Raw genomic sequence first — 21,585 nt, 5'->3', positions numbered from 1 at the left:
CTGTTTTCTTAAAGTTTTACCAAAAAATATGGTAGGCCAAATTAGGACATTTGGCCAAATTCAAGCTAGCTGGAATAGCAGTAATGAGATGTGCACATTCTTTTCAGTCAAAGGTGTATCTGCTGTGGTGAATTAATGGCTCCTTTAAATCCTGTTCTTCTTTCCTTACAGAATCAGGTCAGGGTGAGTTATCAGGGAGCCGCACTGTGACATCCGTTCACTGTGACTTATAGGAACAGCCCAGAGTTCCTGGAAGTGTGCCCTATCACTGGCCACTGATGGTCTCTGTGCCAGCCTTCAAACCAGAGCCGCGGCCTTCTACCCTCCAGAGAGAAAGTTGCAAGGGAGAGAGTCTATGCTATTCCACCACATCCATCCTGTAGCTAGTCCACGTGTCTCAAGGAATCACAGTCAAAGAAAGGAATTTTTCCATTTACATTAAATGAGTCTTCTCCAGGCATTGCGATAGAATAAAAACTGACAGAGGTCAATTTCGACTCCAAGATAAGCAAAAGAACTTCATGTACACTTACAGTATATCCATTTTTCTGTAGGTATATTATATCTCAATAAAAATCTTTCACAAATTAAAAAAAAAATAAGAACTTCAAGTATAAAGAGACATCTCTTTGGCCACGCTGTATTTTGTTTTTCTCTGTTGGGGTGGGAGTCTCTGAGCCTCTTCTTCCCAGAGTGGTGTCTGTGGCTTGCCAGCAGCGGCCTCAGCGAGAGCCAGGTTTCACAGTGGTGTTAATGGCTCTGCAGATCTTATCTCTTGTCCCTGATGGCAAAGAGCTTTCAGAGGGAGCCTCTGAAGCGCTGCCTCCACCTCATCAAAATGTGAAGGAATATAGCCTGCTCTTGAATTAATCCTCACAAGGACACCATTGCTTCACCTATCTGCTTAGCTCGTTTCGGCTCTGCATTTCTGGTTTCTGGTTGGAGGCTGGATTTTAGGCCCTATAAATGCACAGCAAGGCAGTGCCTCCGAATTTCCTGTGGTGTCTCTGGAAGTATGGCTTATCTTGGCAGCTATTTCTACAATAATCTGATCAAACTGATCTTCATAGATTTTCCTTCAATTGAGATATAATTCACATACCATTAAACTCACTCTTTCCAAGCGTATAATTCAATGGTGTTTAGTGTATTCACAAAACTGTGCAACTGTCACCACTATGTAATTCCAGAACATGTTCATCACCCAAAAGAAATTCCATCTCCATTAACAACCTCTCCCTTTCTCCCTTCCCCCCAGCTCCTGGCAACCACTAATCTACATTCCGTCTTTACGGATCTGCCTGTTCTGGACATCTCACGTCAGTGGAGTCCACCAAGACATGGTCTTTTGTATCTGGTTTCCTTTATTGACATAACATTTTCAAGGTTCATCCAAGATGTAGCATGAATCAGTACTTCATTCTTTTTTCACAGATGAATAATATTCTATCCTATGAATATACAAGATCTTCATAGATTCTGATGTGAGATTAGCCTGTCGATTCACTGACTGAGCGGCAGACACAAACGCTGACGCTCCTGGAAAGTTACTACAAAGCCCCAATCCCAAGCCACATCACACATACTCCCCTACCCAAGCGCCAGCCCTGAGGGGCTCACGTGGCTTGGGCAGCTCACCCCTGCTGGTCTGAAGGGGCGGCATACTGGGAAAGGCAGAAGTCCCCTCTGGTTGACTTTGTGACAGAGCTCCTGGCACCTCCAAGCCCAGCCCCCAGCTTCTGCTTTTATAAGCAGCTCTCATCGGTGAGCCCCTGCATGCGTGGGGTCGAGAGCCGTGCCTTCACCATCAGGAATTCCTCTCAATTCTTTCTACGTTTCTCTTCTCAACATGGAAAGCTCCACATCCTCCCCTCTCCTTCCTGTCCCTCCCTCCGATTCCAGTCTCTTCTCATTCAACAAACATTTGTTAATCGCCTCCTAGGTGCTGACACAGAGTTAGACACTGGGATCCAAACGGAAAGGAGCTTGATTTGTGCCCTGCGGGGGTCTCACAGTCGGGCCTACAGCAGGGTGAACGGGCTGAGGTGCTTGTTCTGGAGGGGGAATGGAGGAGAGCACAAGAGGAAGTGCTCACACACACCCAGAGAGGTCAGGGAAGGCTTTGCAGAGGCAGTGACATTTGAGCTGAGTCCTAAGGAAGAGCAAGTCTCTGGGATGACATAACAGTTGGTGAAGATGGTGTTCCAGGGAGACAGGACATTAAGTACAAAGTATTGAGGCCGGAAAGAGCGCAATGTGCTCGGGGAAATACAAGGACTTTGGGCTCAGCTGTGGAAGGGTGTCCTGGTGGGAGGATGAGGGGTGTGGAGGGTAGGGTGCCAGAACACAGAGAGTCTTTTGTTGTTGTTCTGTTTTGGGGTTTCTAGTTTGTTTTTGTTTGTTTTGAACGCATTCAGGCCCTTGGAAAGGGCTCAAATATGTAGACTTCGATCGCAAAATAGCTCTGAGATCCCAACTCAGGAAGAGCCAGATGGAAGAGATGCGTAGGGCAAAGCATGGGGAAAGGGCACGGAGCTTCGGGGCCCTCTCCAGGCACCCCACTCTCCCCAGCCCCGCCATGTGTTCGCCCACCTGGAAGCTTCCACAAGGGGTCTTCTAAGCCACGGTAAGGACTTTGGACTGTGCCTCAGGGCAGAGAGGAGCCACTGAGAGATTTTAATCAGGGCAATGACGTGACTTTTTTAATGGGCTCAAACTCAAATCCCGACAGACATCAGAAATTTGACTTTAGTTTTCTAAAGAAATTTACAGCTGGGGCTGGGACTCTGAGGCTGGGGTTCACTGACTTTGCAGGCTCGTGCACCGGTACGCTGGACCTCAACGCCCGTCCCTTTCCCTCTAGTCAGCTTCCTGTGCTGAAAAGCCTGGAAAGCTAAAAACTACAATCCCCAGACTCCCTTGCAGCTAGAGTTCCAGGTGGGACTTGGGTTCCCCTTCGTGGCTGTAGGTGAGAGACATTTGGAAGGGGGCCACACTTCTGCTGCTCCAGCTCTTTCTGCCATCAGGAGCAGGGAGCAGAGTGAGAGGACATCTTTTTTTGTTTTTGTTTTTTTTTTGCCAGCACAGACCTGGGAGACAGGGAATAGGACTAGGGCCAATAGTTGTAGTGAAAGCTTTCCAACTCTCATCCTCTTGGCCAACGCGGTGCTTCCCAGGCTGGTCAGCACCCTGGGGTGTGCTAGGAGTCACGGCTGCAGGCCTAGCCTAGAACTCCTCCAACAATTTTTACAGTACTCTACTGCCTAAAGCTAAGCACTTTCTGTTCAAGAGCAGGTGCCACTCTCAGTGACAAGGAATTCGCTCTGCAGCTCTTGCTCCTGCGGGACCTCCGCCAACGTCAAGTGCAGCTAAGGCCTCTTTGCAAGGTCTGGGAAGGCATGCAGTGTTCTCGGCTTCCATGGAGTGAGGCAGCTCTGCATCCCACCAAGACTCCTGAGTGGGGAGAGGGTGTTCTCCAAACACAGAAAGGGGTTCAGATGCTGGGTCATCAAAAAGAATGACAAAGGTCTCCAGTCATCAATAAAAGCCCCTTTATTCTATATTTTCCTCAAGCATAGCAATGTGACAAGGGGATGGCCTTTTATCTAAGAAGGAGACACTCAACATGATAAAAGTTGCAGGAGCTCAGTGTTCTGTGCTCCAGCCTTTGGCATCTGGCAGCCCCTTTCTCTCTCTCCTCATCTGAGACACAGCAGTAGCCAGGAATTTCTGTGCCAGGGAGGGAGAGGAGGGGGCCAGCTCAGCACTGTCTCTGCAGGAAACGCAGGCCCACCTTCTTACTGGGAACCAGGACGACGCGGGCCATGCTCTTCACCTCCCCCGTCTCAGGGGCCAGGGCCACCTCGTACTGCTGGATCAGCTGGGAGGTAAAACGCAGAGACGGAGTGGTTAGAGTCTGTTGATCCCCATCCACTGCCCTCCTCTGCACGCTCCCACCCTGTGCCTCCCTTCATTCCTCCTCATGGCCTCCTTCAGCCCTCTCTGGCCCACACAACCCTCCCACCTTTCCCCACTCACCCTTGTCAGCAGCAGCTGCATCTCCAGCTCTGCGATCCTGCGGCCCAGGCAAGCTCGGACCCCATAGCCGAAGGGCACAGAGCCAAACGGGTGTTGGACCCTGAGGGTATCAGTCTGGCTCTTCCTCAGCCAGCGTTCAGGCCGGAAGCTCTCCGGCTCAGGGAAGATGCTAGGGTCCCGGGACGCCACATAGTGGCACAGCACAAACTGGGTCTGCAGGGGAAGAACGGGCAGCACATGAGTTTAGGGCTGCGGGGCATCCCTGGGACCCCGGCTCTCCAGTCCCACTCACATTCTTGGGGAAGAAGAAGCCACCAACTTCAATTTCCTTTTCCGTGATGACCCGGGAGTTCACGGGGACCACAGGGTAGAGGCTACAGGGGAAAGAAAGTGCAATTTGCCCTGGATCCAAGAAGGTGCAGAAGGCCCTCCCGTTCGACCCCACCTCTCTGGTCCCCCAGGCCCCTCTTCCCATCTCATCCCGGCCCTAGCCCCAACCCACCAGTGCCCACTTCCCACTCGTGTATCTGAGTACTCCCCCACACAGACTCTGTGCCCCCGGCAACAGCAGCCTACCGCAGGGTCTCCTTAAGTACAGCTTTGAGCAGGGGCATGTGAGCAAAGTCCTTGTGCTGAGGCACCTGCCCAGCTGGCACCACGCCCATCACCTCCTTGTGCAAGGCCGCCTGGATCTCTGGGTGCTTTGAAAGGTGGTACAGGGCCCACGTCAGCGTGTTGGATGTCTGGGAGGTCGAGTGAGAGACGAAGTGAGGAGGGATTTCTAGGAAAAAGGTCAGGATGGTAGCGGGAGGGTGGGGGAGTGGACGTGCGCAAAATGTGGGAGAAAAATTAATTTGCCACGAGTATGGCAGAATACAACACAGGAGTTCATGGGGTCCCCCATGCTAAACGTGACTCCACAGTGGGAGGGAGGACCAACATGATGGAGAACCACACTCTAGCAACAGAGGAGACTAACAGAGAGGGAAACCCAACACGACAATAGGGCTAGGAAGAGGTCCTACAAAGAAGATGCTTGTGGGCAAGGTCTTCAACTCTCCACTTAAACACAGCACGAGAAAGTCATATTAGATGTGAGGTGAAACTTCTCAGCCATTCCAGGGAGGCTCCAGGAGGTGATGGGTTCCCTCTTAAGAAAGGACCATCCCCTGCCCACCTCCACCGGGCCGAATGACCCCATTTTCCTTCTAGCTCTACACCCATGTTACGGAAAGAGAAGTAGGTACCTGGAGGGACGAAGATCAGGCTCAGGTGGGGGATAATGGGGAATTGGTTCAGGATGGGAGCTGGGAGTCCCTGGTCTCCTCGCCGGCCCCCCTCACCCACCGTGTCTACTCCAGCCAGGAGCAGCTCAGGCAGGCTGCCCATGGCCTCATGAGGACTGAGCTGTCCGCTGGTCAGCAGGAAATGCAGGTAGCCAGATATCTGGACCCCATCTGGGCCCCCTGTCTGCAGCTGGGCCTCTATTTCCTCGAGTTTCTGATCAATCAGCTTCTTCCCTACAGGGACCATGGAGAACAGGAGAGGATAAGGCCAAAAGTCATGATCTCCGAGGACAGAGAGCAACTCCAACAGCGGGGAGCATGAGCAGGTCCTAGGAAAGGCTGCTAATGCAGGACCCTGGGACCGCCCCCCAACTTCCTTCCCTGGACTCCTCACCAAAAGAGAAGATGGTGTTCCAGCCATCCAGGTATCGCTTCCAGAAAGGGAGCACAGAACGGGTCCACTTGGGGAGGATGGTGCTATAGACTGAGTTCTTGAACATGAGATCGATAGATCTGATGAAGGTCCTGGTGTCCTGGGGGATGGAGCGCTCCAAGCAGCCAATACGTTTCTCAAACAGGATGTAGGAAATAGCTGGCGGTGCACAGAGGCCATCACAGGAGGCGGTGCCATGGCACACAGAATCCAGGGGGTTTTGAGGAGGGGGAGCACCACCTACCCCTGAGCCATGCCCACCCACCCCGGCCCCTCTCCCAGCAAGGGTACCTTCCAAGGCAAAGTGGTAGAAATGGTGAGCGATGTCAGGCACCTGGTCCCCCGAGGCACTCTCCGCCCGCAACTGGCTCAGTCGAACCATGAAGTCATCGATCACCTCGTTCAGAGCATCCGTGTAGAGCGCAGCCTCAGTTGGCTTCAGTAGCCGCTGGTTCAGAGCCTGGCGCAGCCGGTACCAGGACTCTCCTTCCCTGCGGAGAATGGAGGAGCAACCCAAACATAAGTATCTGATGGGGGTAGATTCCATGGTACCTTCCCACCCTGAGGCCCCTACCAAGTCTAGGAAAACCACAGACTCCTGGATTTAGAATTACAGAATCACCAAACTTTCAAATGACACAAAACTTCAGAATCTCACTACAGGAGAGTGGCAGTGGTCAAGGTGGGCGTCTAGAACCAGACTGCCGAGGGTCAAATCACAGGTCTGATGATTACGGGCTGAGTGACCACAGGCAGGTGACTTAACTCCTCTGTGCCCCAGTTTCCCCTCCTGTAAAATGGGAATAATAAGAGTGACTATCTTAGTAGGGTTGTCCAGATAACTGAAGTGCTTAGATCAGTAGCCTGGCATGTAGTGAATGCTTGAATGTTGACTACGATTATCTGAGGATGATACAACTCAAGAACCTTCTGGATGTGACCTGAGGAGGAGCTGCAGTGGTCCTAGTCCGTCTGCGTGGAGGACAAGGAATAAAGGAGAAGCAAATTAGGGTTCCTGAGGTGCTCAGACTCTGGCCCTTCAGGCTCTCCTTGGCTCAGTGGGCCAAGGAGACAGGGAGACCCAGCAGGCGATGCCCCAGGTCCTCTTGCCATGGCCATTCAGCAGTAATTGGGTCCCCACCCTGGTTAGGCAAGGATGCTCGTGTGAATGGGAACATGCTTCCCATAAGGAAGCTTCAAGTTAAGGGGCTGTCACCACACTCAGCTGTCCCCCAAACCTTTGACCTTTCCTAAGCAAGCTGAGTATGTGTCAATTTTTTAAAAATTATTTGCAGAGTAATAAGTACAATTTGGTCCAATTTTAAGAGGAAACCCTACATATCCATATGTATATTTTTACGTAAAGTAGGGAAGAATTCACACCAGACTATTAGGGGGATGGGATGGGATTTGGGGGTAGGGAAACAATATTTTATTATTGGCATTTTTTTTATTGAGTTATTGATAGGTCACAATCTTGTGAAATTTCAGTTGTACATTAATGTTTGTCAGTCGTGTTGTAGGTGCACCACTTCACCCTTTGTGCCCAGCCCCCACCCCACCTTTCCCCTGGTATCCACTAAACTGTTCTTAGTCCATAATTTTAAATTCCTCATATGAGTGGAGTCATACACAGATTATCCTTCTCTCGCTGGCTTATTTCACTTAACATAATTCCCTCAAGGTCCATCCATGTTATTGCAAATGGAATGATTTTGTTCTGTTTTGCAGCTGAGTAGTATTCCGTTGTATATATGTACCACATCTTCTTTATCCATTCGTCTGTTGCTGGACACTTAGGTTGCTTCCACGTCTTGGCTATTGTAAACAGTGCTGCAACAAACATTGGGGTGCATAGGACTTTTGGGATTGCTGACTTCAAGCTCTTTGGATAAATACCCAGTAGTGGGATGGCTGGATCGTATGGTAGTTCTATTTTTAATTTTTTGAGGAATCTCCATCCTGTTTTCCATAGTGGCTGCACCAGTTTGCATTCCCACCAGCAGTGTATGAGGGTTCCTTTTTCTCCACAACCTCTCCAACATTTGTTGCTATTAGTTTTAGATATTTTTGTCATTCTAACGGGTGTAAGGTGATATCTTAGTGTAGTTTTGATTTGCATTTCCCTGAGGATCAGCGATGATGAGCATCTTTTCATGTGCCTATTGGCCATCAGTATATCTTCTTTGGAGAAATGTCTGTTCATGTCTCCAGCCCATTTTTTGATTGGGTTGTTTGATGTTTTGTTGTTGAGTTGCAAGAGTTCTTTATATATTATCGATATTAAGCCTTTGTCAGATATATGACTTGCAAATATTTTTTCCCAGTTAGTGGGTTGTTTTTTTGTTTCAGTCCTGTTTTCATTTGTCTTGAAGAAGCTCTTTAATCTGATGAAGTCCCATTTGTTTATTCTTTCTATTGTTTCCCTTCTCTGAGAAGGCATAGTGTCCGAAAAGATCCTTTTAGTACTGATGTCAAAGAGTGTACTGCCTACGTTTTCTTCCAGAAGCCTTATGGTTTCAGGTCTCACCTTTAGGTCTTTGATCCATTTTGAGTTTATTTTAGTGAATGGTGAAAAAGAATGGTCAATTTTCATTCTTTTACATGTGGCTTTCCAGTTTTCCCAGCACCATTTGTTGAAAAGACTTTATTTTCTCCATTGTATGCCCTCAGCTCCTTTGTCAAAGATAAGCTGTCCATAGATGTGTGGTTTTATTTCTGGGCTTTCAATTCTGTTCCATTGATCTGTGCACCTGTTTTTGTACCAGTACCATGCTGTTTTGATTACTGTAGCTTTGTAGTATGTTTTGAAGTCAGGGATTGTGATGCCTCCCGTTTTGTTCTTTTTTCTCAGGATTGCTTTAGAAATTCGGGGTCTTTTGTTGCCCCATATGAATTTTAGGATTCTTTGTTCTAATTCTGTAAAGAATGTCACTGGGATTCTGACTGGGATGGTGTTGAATCTGTAGATTGCTTTAGGTAGAACGGACATTTTAACTATGTTTAATTCTTCCAATCCATGTACATGGAATGTCTTTCCATCTCCTTATGTTGTCATCCAATTCTCTCAGAAAGGCCTTGTAATTTTCATTATATAGGTCCTTCACTTCCTTAGTTAAATTTACCCCAAGGTATTTTATTCTTTTTTGTTGCGATTGTGAATGGTATTGTATTCTTGAGTTCTTTTTCTGTTGGTTCATTACTGGAGTATAGAAATGCTACTGATTTATGCAAATTGATTTTATACTCTGCAACTTTGCTGTAGTTGTTGATTACTTCTAACGGTTTTCCAATGGATTCTTTGGGGTTTTCTATATATAAGATCACGTCGTCTGCAAACAGCGAGAGTTTCACTTCTTCCCTCCCTATTTGGATTCCTTTTATTCCTTTTTCTTGCCTGATTGCTCTGGCCAGGACCTCCAGTACTATGTTAAATAAGAGTGGTGATAGAGGGCATCCTTGTCTCGTTCCTGTTTTCAGGGGGATGGCGTTCTGTTTTTGCCCATTGAGTATGATGTTGGCTATGGGTTTGTCGTATATGGCCTTTATTATGTTCAGGTAGTTTCCTTCTATGCACATTTTGTTCAGAGTTTTTATCATAAATGGCTGTTGGATCTTGTCAAATGCCTTCTCTGCATCTATTGAGATGATCATGTGGTTTTTATTCCTCAGTTTGTTGATGTGGTGTATCACGTTGATTGATTTGTGGATGTTGAACCATCCCTGTGTCCCTGGTATGAATCCCACCTGATCATGATGTATGATTCTTTTGATGAATTGCTGAAGTCTGGTTGCCAAAATTTTGTTTAGAATTTTTGCCTCTATGTTCATCAGTGATATTGGCCTGTAGTTCTCTTTTTTCGTGGTGTCCTTGTCAGGTTTTGGTATCAGCGTGACGTTGGCCTCATAGAATGTGTTAGGAAGTGTTCCATCGTCCCCAATTTTTTGGAATAGCTTGAAAAGGATAGGTATTAAATCCTCTCTGAAAGTTTGGTAGAATTCCCCAGGAAAGCCATCTGGTCCTGGGGTTTTATTCTTTGGGATGTTTTTGATTGCGGTTTCAATCTCTTTCCTTGTGATTGGTCTGTTCAAATTGTCTGCCTCTTCTTGAGTGAGCTTTGGGAGATTGTAGGAGTCCAAGAATTTATCCATTTCCTCTAGGTTATCCATTCTGTTGGCATATAGTTTTTTGTAGTATTCTCTTATAATCTGTTGTATTTCTGCAGAGTCTGTTGTTATTTCTCCTCGCTCATTTCTGATTTTGTTTATTTGAGCTTTCTCCCTTTTTTTCTTTGTAAGTCTGGCTAGTGGTTTGTCAATTTTATTTATCTTCTCAAAAAACCAGCTCTTTGTCTCATTGATCCTTTCTACTGCCTTTTTCGTTTCAATAGTATTTGTTTCTGCTCTGATTTTTATTATTTCTCTCCTTCTGCTGACTTTGGGCTTCATTTGTTCTTTTTTCTCTAGTTCAGTTAGGTGTGCTTTAAGGTTGCTTATTTGGGATTTTTCTTGTTTGTTAAGATGTGCCTGTATTGCGATGAATTTTCCTCTTAATACAGCTTTTGCTGTATCCCATATGAGTTGGTATGGCATGCTATCATTTTCATTTGTTTCCAGGTATTTTTTTATTTCTTCTTTAATTTCTTCAATGATCCATTGCTTGTTCAGTAGTGTGTTGTTTAGTCTCCACATCTTTGTGCCTTTCTCAGCTTTTTTCTTGTAATTAATTTCTAGCCTTATAGCACTATGATCTGAGAAGATGCTTGTTATTATTTCAATTTTTTTAAATTTGTAGAGGCTTGCCTTGTTTCCCAACATATGGTCTATCCTAGAGAATGTTCCACGTGCACTTGAGAAGAATGTGTATTCAGCTCTTTCAGGGTGAAGTGATCTATGTATGTCTATTAAGTCCAATTGTTTTAGTTTTTCATTCAGCTCCACTATTTCCTTGTTGATTTTCTGTCTGGATGATCTGTCCATTGATGTGGGTGGGGTGTTGAGGTCCCCTACTGTTATTGTGTTGTTATTAACATCTTCCTTTAGGTCTGTTAATAGTTGCTTTATGAATCTTGGTGCTCCTGTGTTGGGTGCATAGATATTTATAAGCGTTATTTCTTCTTGATGAAGTGTCCCTTTGATCATTATATATTGTCCCTCTGTGTCTCTCTTTACCTGTCTTATTTTGAAATCCACTTGGTCTGGTATGAGAATTGCAACACCTGCCTTTTTTTCCTTGCTATTTGCTTGAAGTATTGTCCTCCACCCCTTCACCCTGAGTCTGTGTTTGTCCTTGGGGCTGAGGTGTGTTTCCTGGAGGCAACAAATTGTTGGATCGTGTTCTTTAATCCATTTTGCCACTCTGTGTCTTTTTATTGGAGAGTTCAATCCGTTCACATTGAGAGTGATTATTGATGCTGTTAATCTGTCGCTCATTATCTTGTTTTCCTGCGTTTCTTTTCCTGTTTGCTTTAGACTACCCATTTAATACTGCAATTTCTTATGCTGGGTTTCTTAGATTTTTCCTTATTTGTGATTTGTGACTCTGTTCTGTACTTTATTTTAGTGTCTACCTTGAAGTTTGTATTTAGAATCTTGTGTATAATATAGTCTATTCTCTGGTGGTCTCTTACTTACTTGACCAATACTGATTTAGACCCTTTGCTCTTCCCCTCGTAAATAATTATTTTCATTTTTTATTCCAACTCGTCTTATTAATTGGTAGTTAGAGTGCTAAGATCATCCTTGTTTTGGTAGTTTCCTTACCTTTACCCTAATGCTATAGTTGAATATTTGCTATCCTGTTCTGGTTCTATCCATCGGTCTCCCTAGTCTGTGGATTGTGTCCCCTTTCTCCCTTTTTTCTTTTTTCAGGTATGAGAGCCTTCTTGAGGATTTCTTGTAATGGAGGGCTTTTGGTTACAAATTCCCTTCACTTTTGTTTGTCTGGAAAAGATTTAATTTCTCCCTCATATCTGAAGGAAATTCTTGCTGGATAGAGTATTCTTGGCTGAAGATTTTTATCCTTTAAAGCTTTGAATATGTCACTCCATTCTCTCCTAGCTTGTAAGGTTTCTGTAGAGAAATCCGCTGACAGTCTGATAGGGGCTCCTTTATAGGTTATTCTCTTTTTTTTTCTTACTTCCCTGAGTATTCTTTCCTTATCTTTCCTTTTTGCCAACTTTACTACTATGTGCCTTGCAGTAGGTCTTTTTACAATGACAAATCTAGGAGATCTAAAACCCTCCTCTACACGCATTTCTCCGTCGATCCCTAGATTTGGGAAGTTCTCTTCAATAATTTCATTAAGCACACTTTCTGCTCCATTTTCCTTTTCCATATTCTCGGGAATTCCTATGATCCTTATGTTCTTACTCCTCATTGAATCCATTATCTCTCGGAGATTTTCCTCATTTTTTTTTAATTCTTAGTTCTCTTTCTTCCTCTGTCTGGCACCATTCAGCCTGTCTATCTTCGATTATGCTAATTTTCTCCTCTATGTTGTCTACACGGGCATTCAAGGAATCCGTATTCTGTTTTATCTGGTCCATTGTGTTTTTCATCTCAAGTAATTCTGTTTGATTCTTCTTTATGATTTCAATCTCTTTTGTGAAGTAACTCCAGAACTCGGCTTGTTTCTCTATCTTTCTCTCTACCTCATTGAGTTTTTTTATTATAGCTGCTCTGAACTCATTATCACTTAGTTTACCTACTTCCAAGTCCTCAGGACTTAATTCTATGCTTTTATTATTTTCCTTCTGGTCTGGGGCTTTTATAAATTGCTGGATGGTAGAGGAGCGGTTTTTTTCTCATGGTGGTAGAACTCAGTTGCAATTACAGCCTGTCACCACTAGATGGGGGTCGAGAGCCGCGTGTTAGCTCTCCGCCTTGGGTCAAGATGGCTGCGCCCACTGGCTTTGCTGGGCGGAGGGGCTGTTACTCACACGCGATGGTCTGGGTTCAGATCAGTTCTGTTCTCTGGTCTCCCAAGGCCCTTGATTTATGGGGTCCTCGCGGATGGAAGTTTTCCCCCCGTCAGCGGGTCTCCACTGAATCAGCGGCAGGAGTCCTGGATGATCCCCGTTGCGCGGCCCCTCCCCCGCTCCTTCCCAACCCGCGCAGCAGTGATCGCAGACTCTAGGGGAGGGAGCGATGTTCTCTCCTACCATTCCAGCACCTCCGAAGGTGTAAAGCAAGGTTTATGATCTCCGCCTTCTTGGTATTGTAGGTCTCTGACAAGCTGGCATTATGTTTATTCTCTGAAATTCAGTTCTTCTGATCTTTTGTTGTATTTTGGAGGGGAGAGAATCCCGGGTAAGCTCACCCCGCCATTTTGCTCCACCCCTTCCTATTATTGGCATTTTTACCCTAAGCATGACTTTAGAATTTTAAAAACCAATAAGGTATTTTAAAAAGAAAAAAACATTAAAAAGTCTTAAGTCAAGAATCAGATTTTTGGGGCAGGCTCCGTGGCTGAGTGGTTAAGTTCGCGCACTCTGCTGCGGTGGCCCAGGGTTCAGATCCTGGGCGCGGACATGGCACCGCTTGTCAGGCCACGTTGAGGTGGCATCCCACATCCCACAACTAGAAGAACCGGCAACTAAGATATACAACTGTGTACAGGGGGGTTTGGAGAGATAAAGCAGGAAAAAAAAAAGAATCAGATTTTTTATTTTTAAAAAATCATTTATTTAAATGAACCTCAAACCCCAGAAGTTTTCTTTAATATGTTGGGGAAAACTTGCAAAAAGATAAAGTAAAAGTGTTGTTGAAAAAGAGATGAAACCAGAAAGGACCCATTTATAGGAACTTCGGGCTGTAGGTGCTTCTCCAAGAGGAAAACTCTCCCAACAGCAGAAATCCGATTTGCAGAACTGAAATGAGGGCTTTTCTGTGGTTGTTGAAACATTTCTTGGGGAACCATGCTTCATAAAATAAGATTTTAAAAAATATATATGTTAAAACAAAAAAGCCATTTGTAGATTAGCAAAATAGCTTTTAAATACGTACACATGGTATCATATATTTAGGCAACTGATTTTAGAGGAAAAGAGAGTAAACAGATCACCAAGGATGGACATATTTTTCAGCTCTGATCTTAAATCTGAGTCATCAAGGCCAGATGTGCATGCGCTGACCTGACGAAAACTTGCACCCAAATCTTGCCGTCAAGGTCAGATGGGAAGTTAAAGAGCTCTTGAAAGACAGACATTCTCTATTATCTCTCCAGAACTTTGAGTAAAGGGCCCAGGAATTGTTGTTTAAGTTCTGAAACTGTGAAGGAGCCAGGAAAAAGAAAGAAAAACATGCAATGGGAGAAAGAATGTACAGTGATCAAAGACAGATGAGATGGGGGCCGGCCCGGTGGCGCAGCGGTTAAGTGCGCACGTTCTGCTTCTCAGCAGCCTGGGGTTCGCCAGTTCGGATCCTAGGTGCAGACATGGCACTGATTGGCAAACGCCATGCTGGGGTAGGCGTCCCATGTATAAGGTAGAGGAAGATGGGCATGGATGTTAGCTCAGGGCCAGTCTTCCTCAGCAAAAAGAGGAAGATTGGTAGTAGTTAGCTCAGGGCTAATCTTCCTCAAAAAAAAAAAAAAAAAAAAAGATGAGATGAACATTCCAGAAGAGTGTGTTTTCTTTCCAAAAGCATCAAGGCAATAAGTTCTTGAATTCCAGAATCAGAGAGATCTATACCACCACTTGCTAGCTGTGTCATCTCTGGTAAGTAACGCAAAAACTCTCTAGGCCTCAGTTTCTTCGTCTATAAAATGGGGATAGTAATCATCACTACTTCATGGATGACTTGTGAGGATAAAATGAAACAATAGATGTAAAGAGACTAGCCTATTGCCTGCCATGTCATAAGCACGTGGTTCATGATTACCATTGTTACCACCACCAGAGTCTACTTTAATCTCTTGAGTGACTACAACATGGAAGTCAAGCAACCAGAGACTATAAATAGCTACTCATTGTTTGGGGAGCTCTGTTAACAAACTCCAGCAAAAAGAAGCCTATAATACATCCAGCTACAAACTGTGGCATTAGGAATGGTTTATTGCCAATGATGCCCAATTACTGATCTCAAATGGCGCTGCCAATATCATCGTAATTTTTCTAGGTATAACTTCAAAGCTGAAACCTACATCCATCTCTGTGTGTGGAGAGCATCCACGGAAGTTATATCCAACAACAAGAATAGAATACATAATTTGGGAACTATTTTTTAAAAATTAAACTGAGCCCTCCCATCTAATACAGTGATGATATTTTTTTCAACTATAAACAGAGATGTCCCTTTATGATTTGAGTTGGTATATTGTCAATCATATTGTAGAATAATGGAGGTGAAAAGGTCCTAGCGATACCTTGGAGATACTCCAGTCCAAAATTCCCATTTTACGTGTGAGAAACGTAAGGCCAAGGAGGGGGAAATCATTCATTCGTCCAAAGTCACACAATGTATTCATGGAAAAGCCAATGAATGCTCTCTGGGCTTCAGCCCATCCCAACCACTGCTTTCGAGACTAAGTATCAGGCTTAGAGGAGGCAGGGAGATCCTACTCTACCCACTACCCACTGGCTACCCAGGGCCACTGTGCTTGGGCTTGACCCTCTGGGGCCCTGTTCCAGTCCCTTCAGGCCCCAGCTCACGTGGTGAAGGGCCCATAGGCCAGCCCATGCAGATCCCGGTGCGCCTTCCACAGTTCCATGTAGTCACGTACTGGGTACTTGCCCTCTTGCCGCATCACTTGCTCCAGGAGCGGGGCACTGGCCAGGTTAATGTAGCTTCGAAGCCCTAGGTGAGTTATCCATATTGGACCATACTTGGCCTTGTTCAGCACCTGTGGAGGTCAATCAAAGCTGAATAACCACGGCTCAGTCAGGCAAGCCCTTCTGGGAGGGGAGATGGCACGGGGGAGTGTCTGATGGCCACAGCAGAGCAAGCAGGCTGGGCACAAGCACATCATGCAGGAGGGAGGCACTGGCATGGCCTGCAGTTCCAAAGGAGAATGCTGGGAAAAATGGACACACAGGAGTTAGAATATTGAGAGCGATGAGTGTCTGGGGAACCTGGCGGAACTGAGGTCGTTGGGGAATGAGATTTTGGAAAAGTGGAATATGCGGCAGACTGAAGAAAGTTGAGGTGAAGATATTTGGAGGCCAGGATTTTAGGGAAACTGAGCTCTTTTGCAGTCTAGTAGAATGCCTATGGCTCCTTCATAGAAACATTTACATCTACTGCAGCTTGCTGTCAACGAGATGACGAATATCTCACATAGTCAACAAGAATAAGGAAACACAATTAGAACCTCCAGGAAAAACAAGAAGCTGGATGAGAAAGTCAAGATCCAAAAAGGAAGTAAGCTATGCAGTATAAATTTTTTTTCCCCCTGAGGAAGATTAGCCCTGAGCTAACATCTGTGCCAATCTTCCTCAACTCTTTTATATGTGGGTCGCTGCCACAGTATGGCTGACAAGTGGCGTGGGTCTGCACCCAGGATCCAAACCCATGAACCCAGGCCGCCGAAGCAGAGCATACCGAACTTAACCACTACGCCATGGGGCCGGCCCCTGGGGTATGAATTTTTTTTTTTTAAAGATTGGCACCTGACGTAACAGCTGTTGCCAATCTTCTTTTTTTTTTTCTGCTTTTTCTCCCCAAATCCCCCCATACATAGCTGCATGTTTTAGTTGTGGGTCCTTCTAGTTGTGGCATGTGGGACACCGCCTCATCATGGCCCAATGAGCGGTGCCATGTCTGCACCAAGGATCTGAAGTGGCAAAACCCTGGGCCGCCGAAGCAGAGGGCGTGAACTTAACCACTTGGCCACGGGGCTGGCTCCGAATTTTTTTTTTTAATTAAAAACTATTAGCTGTGTTAAATAACATAATTCTCAAATATTTTATCTTAGAATTTCCAAAGCACTTGACAACCGATACCACTAGCATCTCTGAAATTGGTATTGCTACAATGTTTTTATAGTTGCTGAAAATGAGGGAGAAAATATATTTTGGTTTTGGGGGTTAAAACTTAAAAGAACCCACAAATACTAAGACCAAATTTACTGGCTAAGTTAAACCCACAAAACTGAAAGAAAATGAAACATACTGGTTTCCCAGGTACTTCATCTTTCATAATCTGTTACTGAAGAGAATTTAACAGGATCATAATCCGCTCTAGAATAGAAATTAGGCCAAAGAGCCACTGTAAAAGAGATATTAAAATTATGGAGAAGAGATCTATCATTCAACTCACAGGAGGAAACCTCATCCGACCCATAGTCAAGAAAAATGCCAGTCTTACTCCTGGCATTAAAAACTAGATTCTCCTGGATCAATGCAACACGATTGCCTTCAATATATTACCCAATTGCCCAGAATCCACCCTGAATTAACTGCTGATTCTGCCCGTTCCTGGGAAGACAGCCTCGACAAATCCCTAACATCCATTAGGCTGGTTTCCCACTTCCACCTCTCGGTAATGCCTATCAGCGTGGTATGACTTGAACAGCTGATTGTAAACTACAGTGATTCCTGGGGAGAAACAGACATATTCATACACTGCACGTGGGGGTCTAAATCGACACAACCTCACACGGAGGACAATTTGCTAATATTTATAAGAATTACAAACACATTTAAAAACAAAGTCTAGACATCTACATAATGGAATACTGGATCACCTTTAAAAAGAAGATGAGGGGCCAGCCTCGTGGCCGAGTGGTTAAGTTCACGTGCTCTGCTTCGGTGGCCCAGGGTTTCTCCAGTTTGGATGCTAGGCACAGACCTAGCACTGCTCATCAAGCCCCGCTGAGGCGATGTCCCACATGGCACAACCAGAAGGACCTACAACTAGAATATATAACTATGTACTGGGGGGCTTTGGGGAGAAGAAGAAGAAGGGAAAAAGAAGAAGATTGGCAACAGGTGTTAGCTCAGGTGCCAATCGTTAAAAAAAAAGAAAGAATTTTCTCATTGATTATCTTCATTGGAAGAAAAAAAAAAAAGAGGATGAAGCAGCTCCTTGTGTACTAATACGGAAAGATAGATAGATAGCTAGCCAAGATAAGTTTTTAAATGAAAAAGCATGGTATCTTTTGCCCAAGAAAGGGGGGCTAAATAAGATATCTTACTAACTAGAAACGCACTTAAGCCCTTTAAAAATATGGGCTATTTAAAACCATCACAACTACGAGATAACCCAGGGTTTCTCATTACTGTTGACATTTGGGGCTAGAGAAATCTCTGTTGCGGTGGACAGTCCTGTGCATGGTAGGAGGTTTAGCAGCATCCTGGGCCTTTATCCTCTAGCACCACCCGGCCCCCCAAGTTGTGACAATCAAAAATATCTCCAGATATTGCCAAAATGCCCCGAGGTTGAGAACCTCTGCAATAACCCCAACCCTTTAATATGTCTTTCAATTCTTTAATTTTAGAGGACTCTGTTTAAAAAATATCTCATTTTGAAGAAATGTTTATCTGAAGTTTGATTTCTTTTCCTTCTGCTAAGTTCAAGTAAAATTACATGTAATGTTTTTATAAAAATGCAAAGAGTGGTTATCTCTGAGGCATGGTTTATATATAGTTAATTTCTTCTTTATATTGTAATTTGTTTTTCAAATTTTCTATCATGATCTCAGAATCAGAGAAAAGCCTCTGGCACTGCTTCCCGGCTCAGACTGGGGGTTTCTGGGACATTTTCCCCTTTGCCCAGGCCAGGCTTTCTTCCCTCCTCCTCCGTATTCCTCTTCTCAGTTAGTTTACCTGGTGAAACTTAACAAGGATCTATTTATATAAGAACTTATTTTAGAAAGACACCAGAATACTTGCTGAGAGATGTGTGCTGTGTCTGCGAGCCTACTATTAGGCTGTAACCTGAGCCAGTTAGAGAGCCCCAAGGTTCTCACATAGGTCCTATCTATGTACCACTTTGCAGAACAGAGTGCCCCGGGAATCATCTTCCAGGATGAATGGGAGGGGCAGTTTCCATCAGGTAAGACTCCAAAGATGGAGAGTGTTGAATTCATTCAACATTCACTTATTGAGCTCACATCCTGTTTCTCCTTTACTGATTCAGGGGGTGGGGTATAGCTGCGAGCACAGCAGAGAAGACCTACCCTTAGAGAGTTTGCATCCCAGGGCATGGGCCATACGGTGGGGAATTTGATGACCTATGCCCATAAATTGTCCCCTAACTATTTTGCAGATGTTTTGTCTCTTCAACTAGATTGAAAATCTTCGAGCGAAAGAGCCAGGTCATACTTCTTCATTACCTCTCCTATTGCTTGACACACTGCCAGGCACATTATAGACACTTCATGAATATTTGGCAGTTAATGAATCAAGTGATGAAAAAAGTTGCAGACAATGCAGAGAATATATGAGACAGAACCAGAGACAGACACAGAAAGGAGGTGAGGACGAAGGTACATAGGAAACTGGTAACAGTGGCTCCACTGGGGTGGGCATTAGTTTTAAAAGCCTGGATGTATAATCTAAAAAGGAAATTAAGAAAATAATCTTACTTACAACAGCATCTATTATGGACCAAATGTTTGCGTCTCCCCAAAATTCTTATGCTGAAGTATTAGCCCCCAGTGTGGTTGTATTTAGAGATGGGACCTCTAAGGAAGTAATTAAGATTAAATGAGCAATTAAGATTAAATAAGAGTGGGGCCCTGATCCAATAGGATTAGTGTCCTCATGAGAAGAGACATCAGAGAGCATGTTCTCTCTCTCTGTCTCTGTCTCTGTCTGTCTCTCTCTGCACATACACACCAAGAAAAGGCCATGTGAGGTCACAGGGAAAAGGCAGCTGTCTACAAGCCAGGAAGAGAGCTCTCACCAGAAACCAACCATACTGGCACCCTGGTCTCAGACTTCCAGGCTCCAGAATTGTGAGAAAATAAATTTCTATTGTTTAAGGCAACCAGTCTGTGGTATTTTGTTATGGCAGCCGGAGCAGACTAATACATAGCATCCCAAAGAATAAAATACTAAGGAATAAATTTAACTAAGGAGGTGAAACACTTGTATACTAAAAACTACAAAACATTGCTGAAAGAAATTAAAGACCTAAATAAATGGAAAGACATCCCATGTTCATAGATAGGGAGATTTAACATTGTTAAGATGGCAGCACTCCCCAAAGAAGAGTACTGATTCAAAGCAATTTCCATCAAGATTCCAATGGCCTTTTCCGAAGAAACAGAAAAACTAATCCTCAAATTCATACAGAACTGCAAGAGGCCCTGAAGAGCCAAAACAATATTGAAAAAGAAAAACAAAGTTAGAAGATTCATACTTCCTGATTTTAAAACTTAATCATCAAAACTTTATACAGTAATCAAACCAGTGTGGCAGTAGCATAAGGATATACGTATACCCTTACGATAGATCAGTGGACTAGAATTGAGAGTCCAGAAATAAACCCAAATATTTATGGTCAATTGATTTTCGACAAGAGTGCCAAGACCATTCAATGGGGAAAGAACAGTTTCGTCAACAAGTGGTGCTGGGACAAGTGAATAACCAAGTGTAAAAGAATGAAGTTGGACCCCTACCTCACTCCATACACAAAAATTAACTCAAAATGGATCAACGACCAAAATCTAACAGCTAAAACTGCAGGAATTAGTACTCTTGTATGTTGCTGATGGTAATGTAAAAAATGGTGCAGCTGCTGGGGAAAACCATCAGGCAGGTCCTCAAAAAGCTAAACACAGAATTACCATATGACCTAGCAATTCCACCTATAGGTATATATCTAAGAGAAATGAAAACATATGCCACACAGAGACTTGTACATAAATGTTTATAGCAGCATTATTCACAATAGTCAAAAGGTGGAAGCAACCCAAATGTCATCAACTGATGGATGGATAAGCCAGTTGTGGTATATACATATAATGGAATATTATTCAGCCATAAAAAGGAACGTATGATACATGCTGTAGCATGTAATATATACTTCATATATATGTAATATTCTATACGTATATATGTAATATATGTTTCATTTTTAAAAATATATTTATGCAGATGACACATGGGGGAAAGTGTGGAAGCCTATTCACCAAGGACAAGCAAGTGGGGATAATGCTTACTTATTACCCCCAAGATCACGTGTGTATTTATGTATTAATTTCACAAATGCTTATTAAGCACCTGTGTGTACAAGGCACTGTGACCTGTGCAGGGTGTTAGGATTACAGAAGATTTGGATTTTCTTCTTTTTGCATCTTCAATTTTTTTTTTTGGAAGAATATTAGCCCTGAGCTAACATCCACTGCCAATCCTCCTCTTCTTTTTTTTCTTTTTTGCTGAGGAAGATTGGCCCTGAGCTATCATCCATGCCCATATTCCTCTACTTTATATGTGGGATACCTGCCAAAGCATGACTTGACAAGTGGTGCATAGGTCCGTACCTGGGATCCGAACCAGTAAATCCTAGGCAACCAAAGCAGAGTGAGCGAACTTAACTGCTGCACCACCGGGCCAGCCCTAGGATCTTCATATTTTTTTTTATTTCTCTACAATAAACATACCTTCTACAAATTATTTCAACTAAGTGAAAATGACATCCTCTCTTAAATATGGTATGTAATCACAAATAATTAGCATGTAACATATTTATGTGATTTTTTAAAAAACAAGGGTAATTTTTATAGGAAAAAAAGGGCCTGCCTCATTGTCATGTGTTTTCATCTCACCTTGGCCACCCACACGGGGGTCATCAGTTGAGGGGGTCAGGGACTGCTTGGCAGATTTTGCTCCACTCCAGCTCCAAAACTAACAGGTTTTGTCACTTGGTTGGGGAACAGCT

General features: G+C 44.2%; 1 protein-coding gene across 7 annotated transcripts in view; it reads right to left on the bottom strand.

The window, feature by feature from the left end:
- Positions 1-3,529: 3,529 nt before the first annotated feature.
- Positions 3,530-21,585, bottom strand: part of CYP27A1 (cytochrome P450 family 27 subfamily A member 1) — a 43,791-nt gene continuing 25,735 nt past the window's right edge. For 4 of the 7 annotated variants that reach the window (XM_023642350.2, XM_070269267.1, XM_023642351.2 and 1 more), the window contains 8 exons: positions 15,411-15,601; positions 6,049-6,248; positions 5,719-5,916; positions 5,286-5,558; positions 4,615-4,819; positions 4,331-4,412; positions 4,039-4,251; positions 3,530-3,880 (listed from right to left, as the gene is read on the bottom strand). In XM_023642350.2, the coding sequence (XP_023498118.2) occupies positions 3,761-3,880; positions 4,039-4,251; positions 4,331-4,412; positions 4,615-4,819; positions 5,286-5,558; positions 5,719-5,916; positions 6,049-6,248; positions 15,411-15,601 (1,482 nt within the window). In that variant the 3' untranslated portion in view covers positions 3,530-3,760. The remainder of the gene's footprint in view (positions 3,881-4,038; positions 4,252-4,330; positions 4,413-4,614; positions 4,820-5,285; positions 5,559-5,718; positions 5,917-6,048; positions 6,249-15,410; positions 15,602-21,585) is intronic. The other 3 variants (XM_070269269.1, XM_070269268.1, XM_014740439.3) reach the window with 1 other exon arrangement.

The sequence above is a fragment of the Equus caballus genome, chromosome 6 (assembly GCF_041296265.1).
Source record: "Equus caballus isolate H_3958 breed thoroughbred chromosome 6, TB-T2T, whole genome shotgun sequence".
In the NCBI taxonomy this organism is placed as follows: domain Eukaryota; kingdom Metazoa; phylum Chordata; class Mammalia; order Perissodactyla; family Equidae; genus Equus; species Equus caballus.
This window is presented reverse-complemented; position numbering and strand designations above follow the sequence as displayed.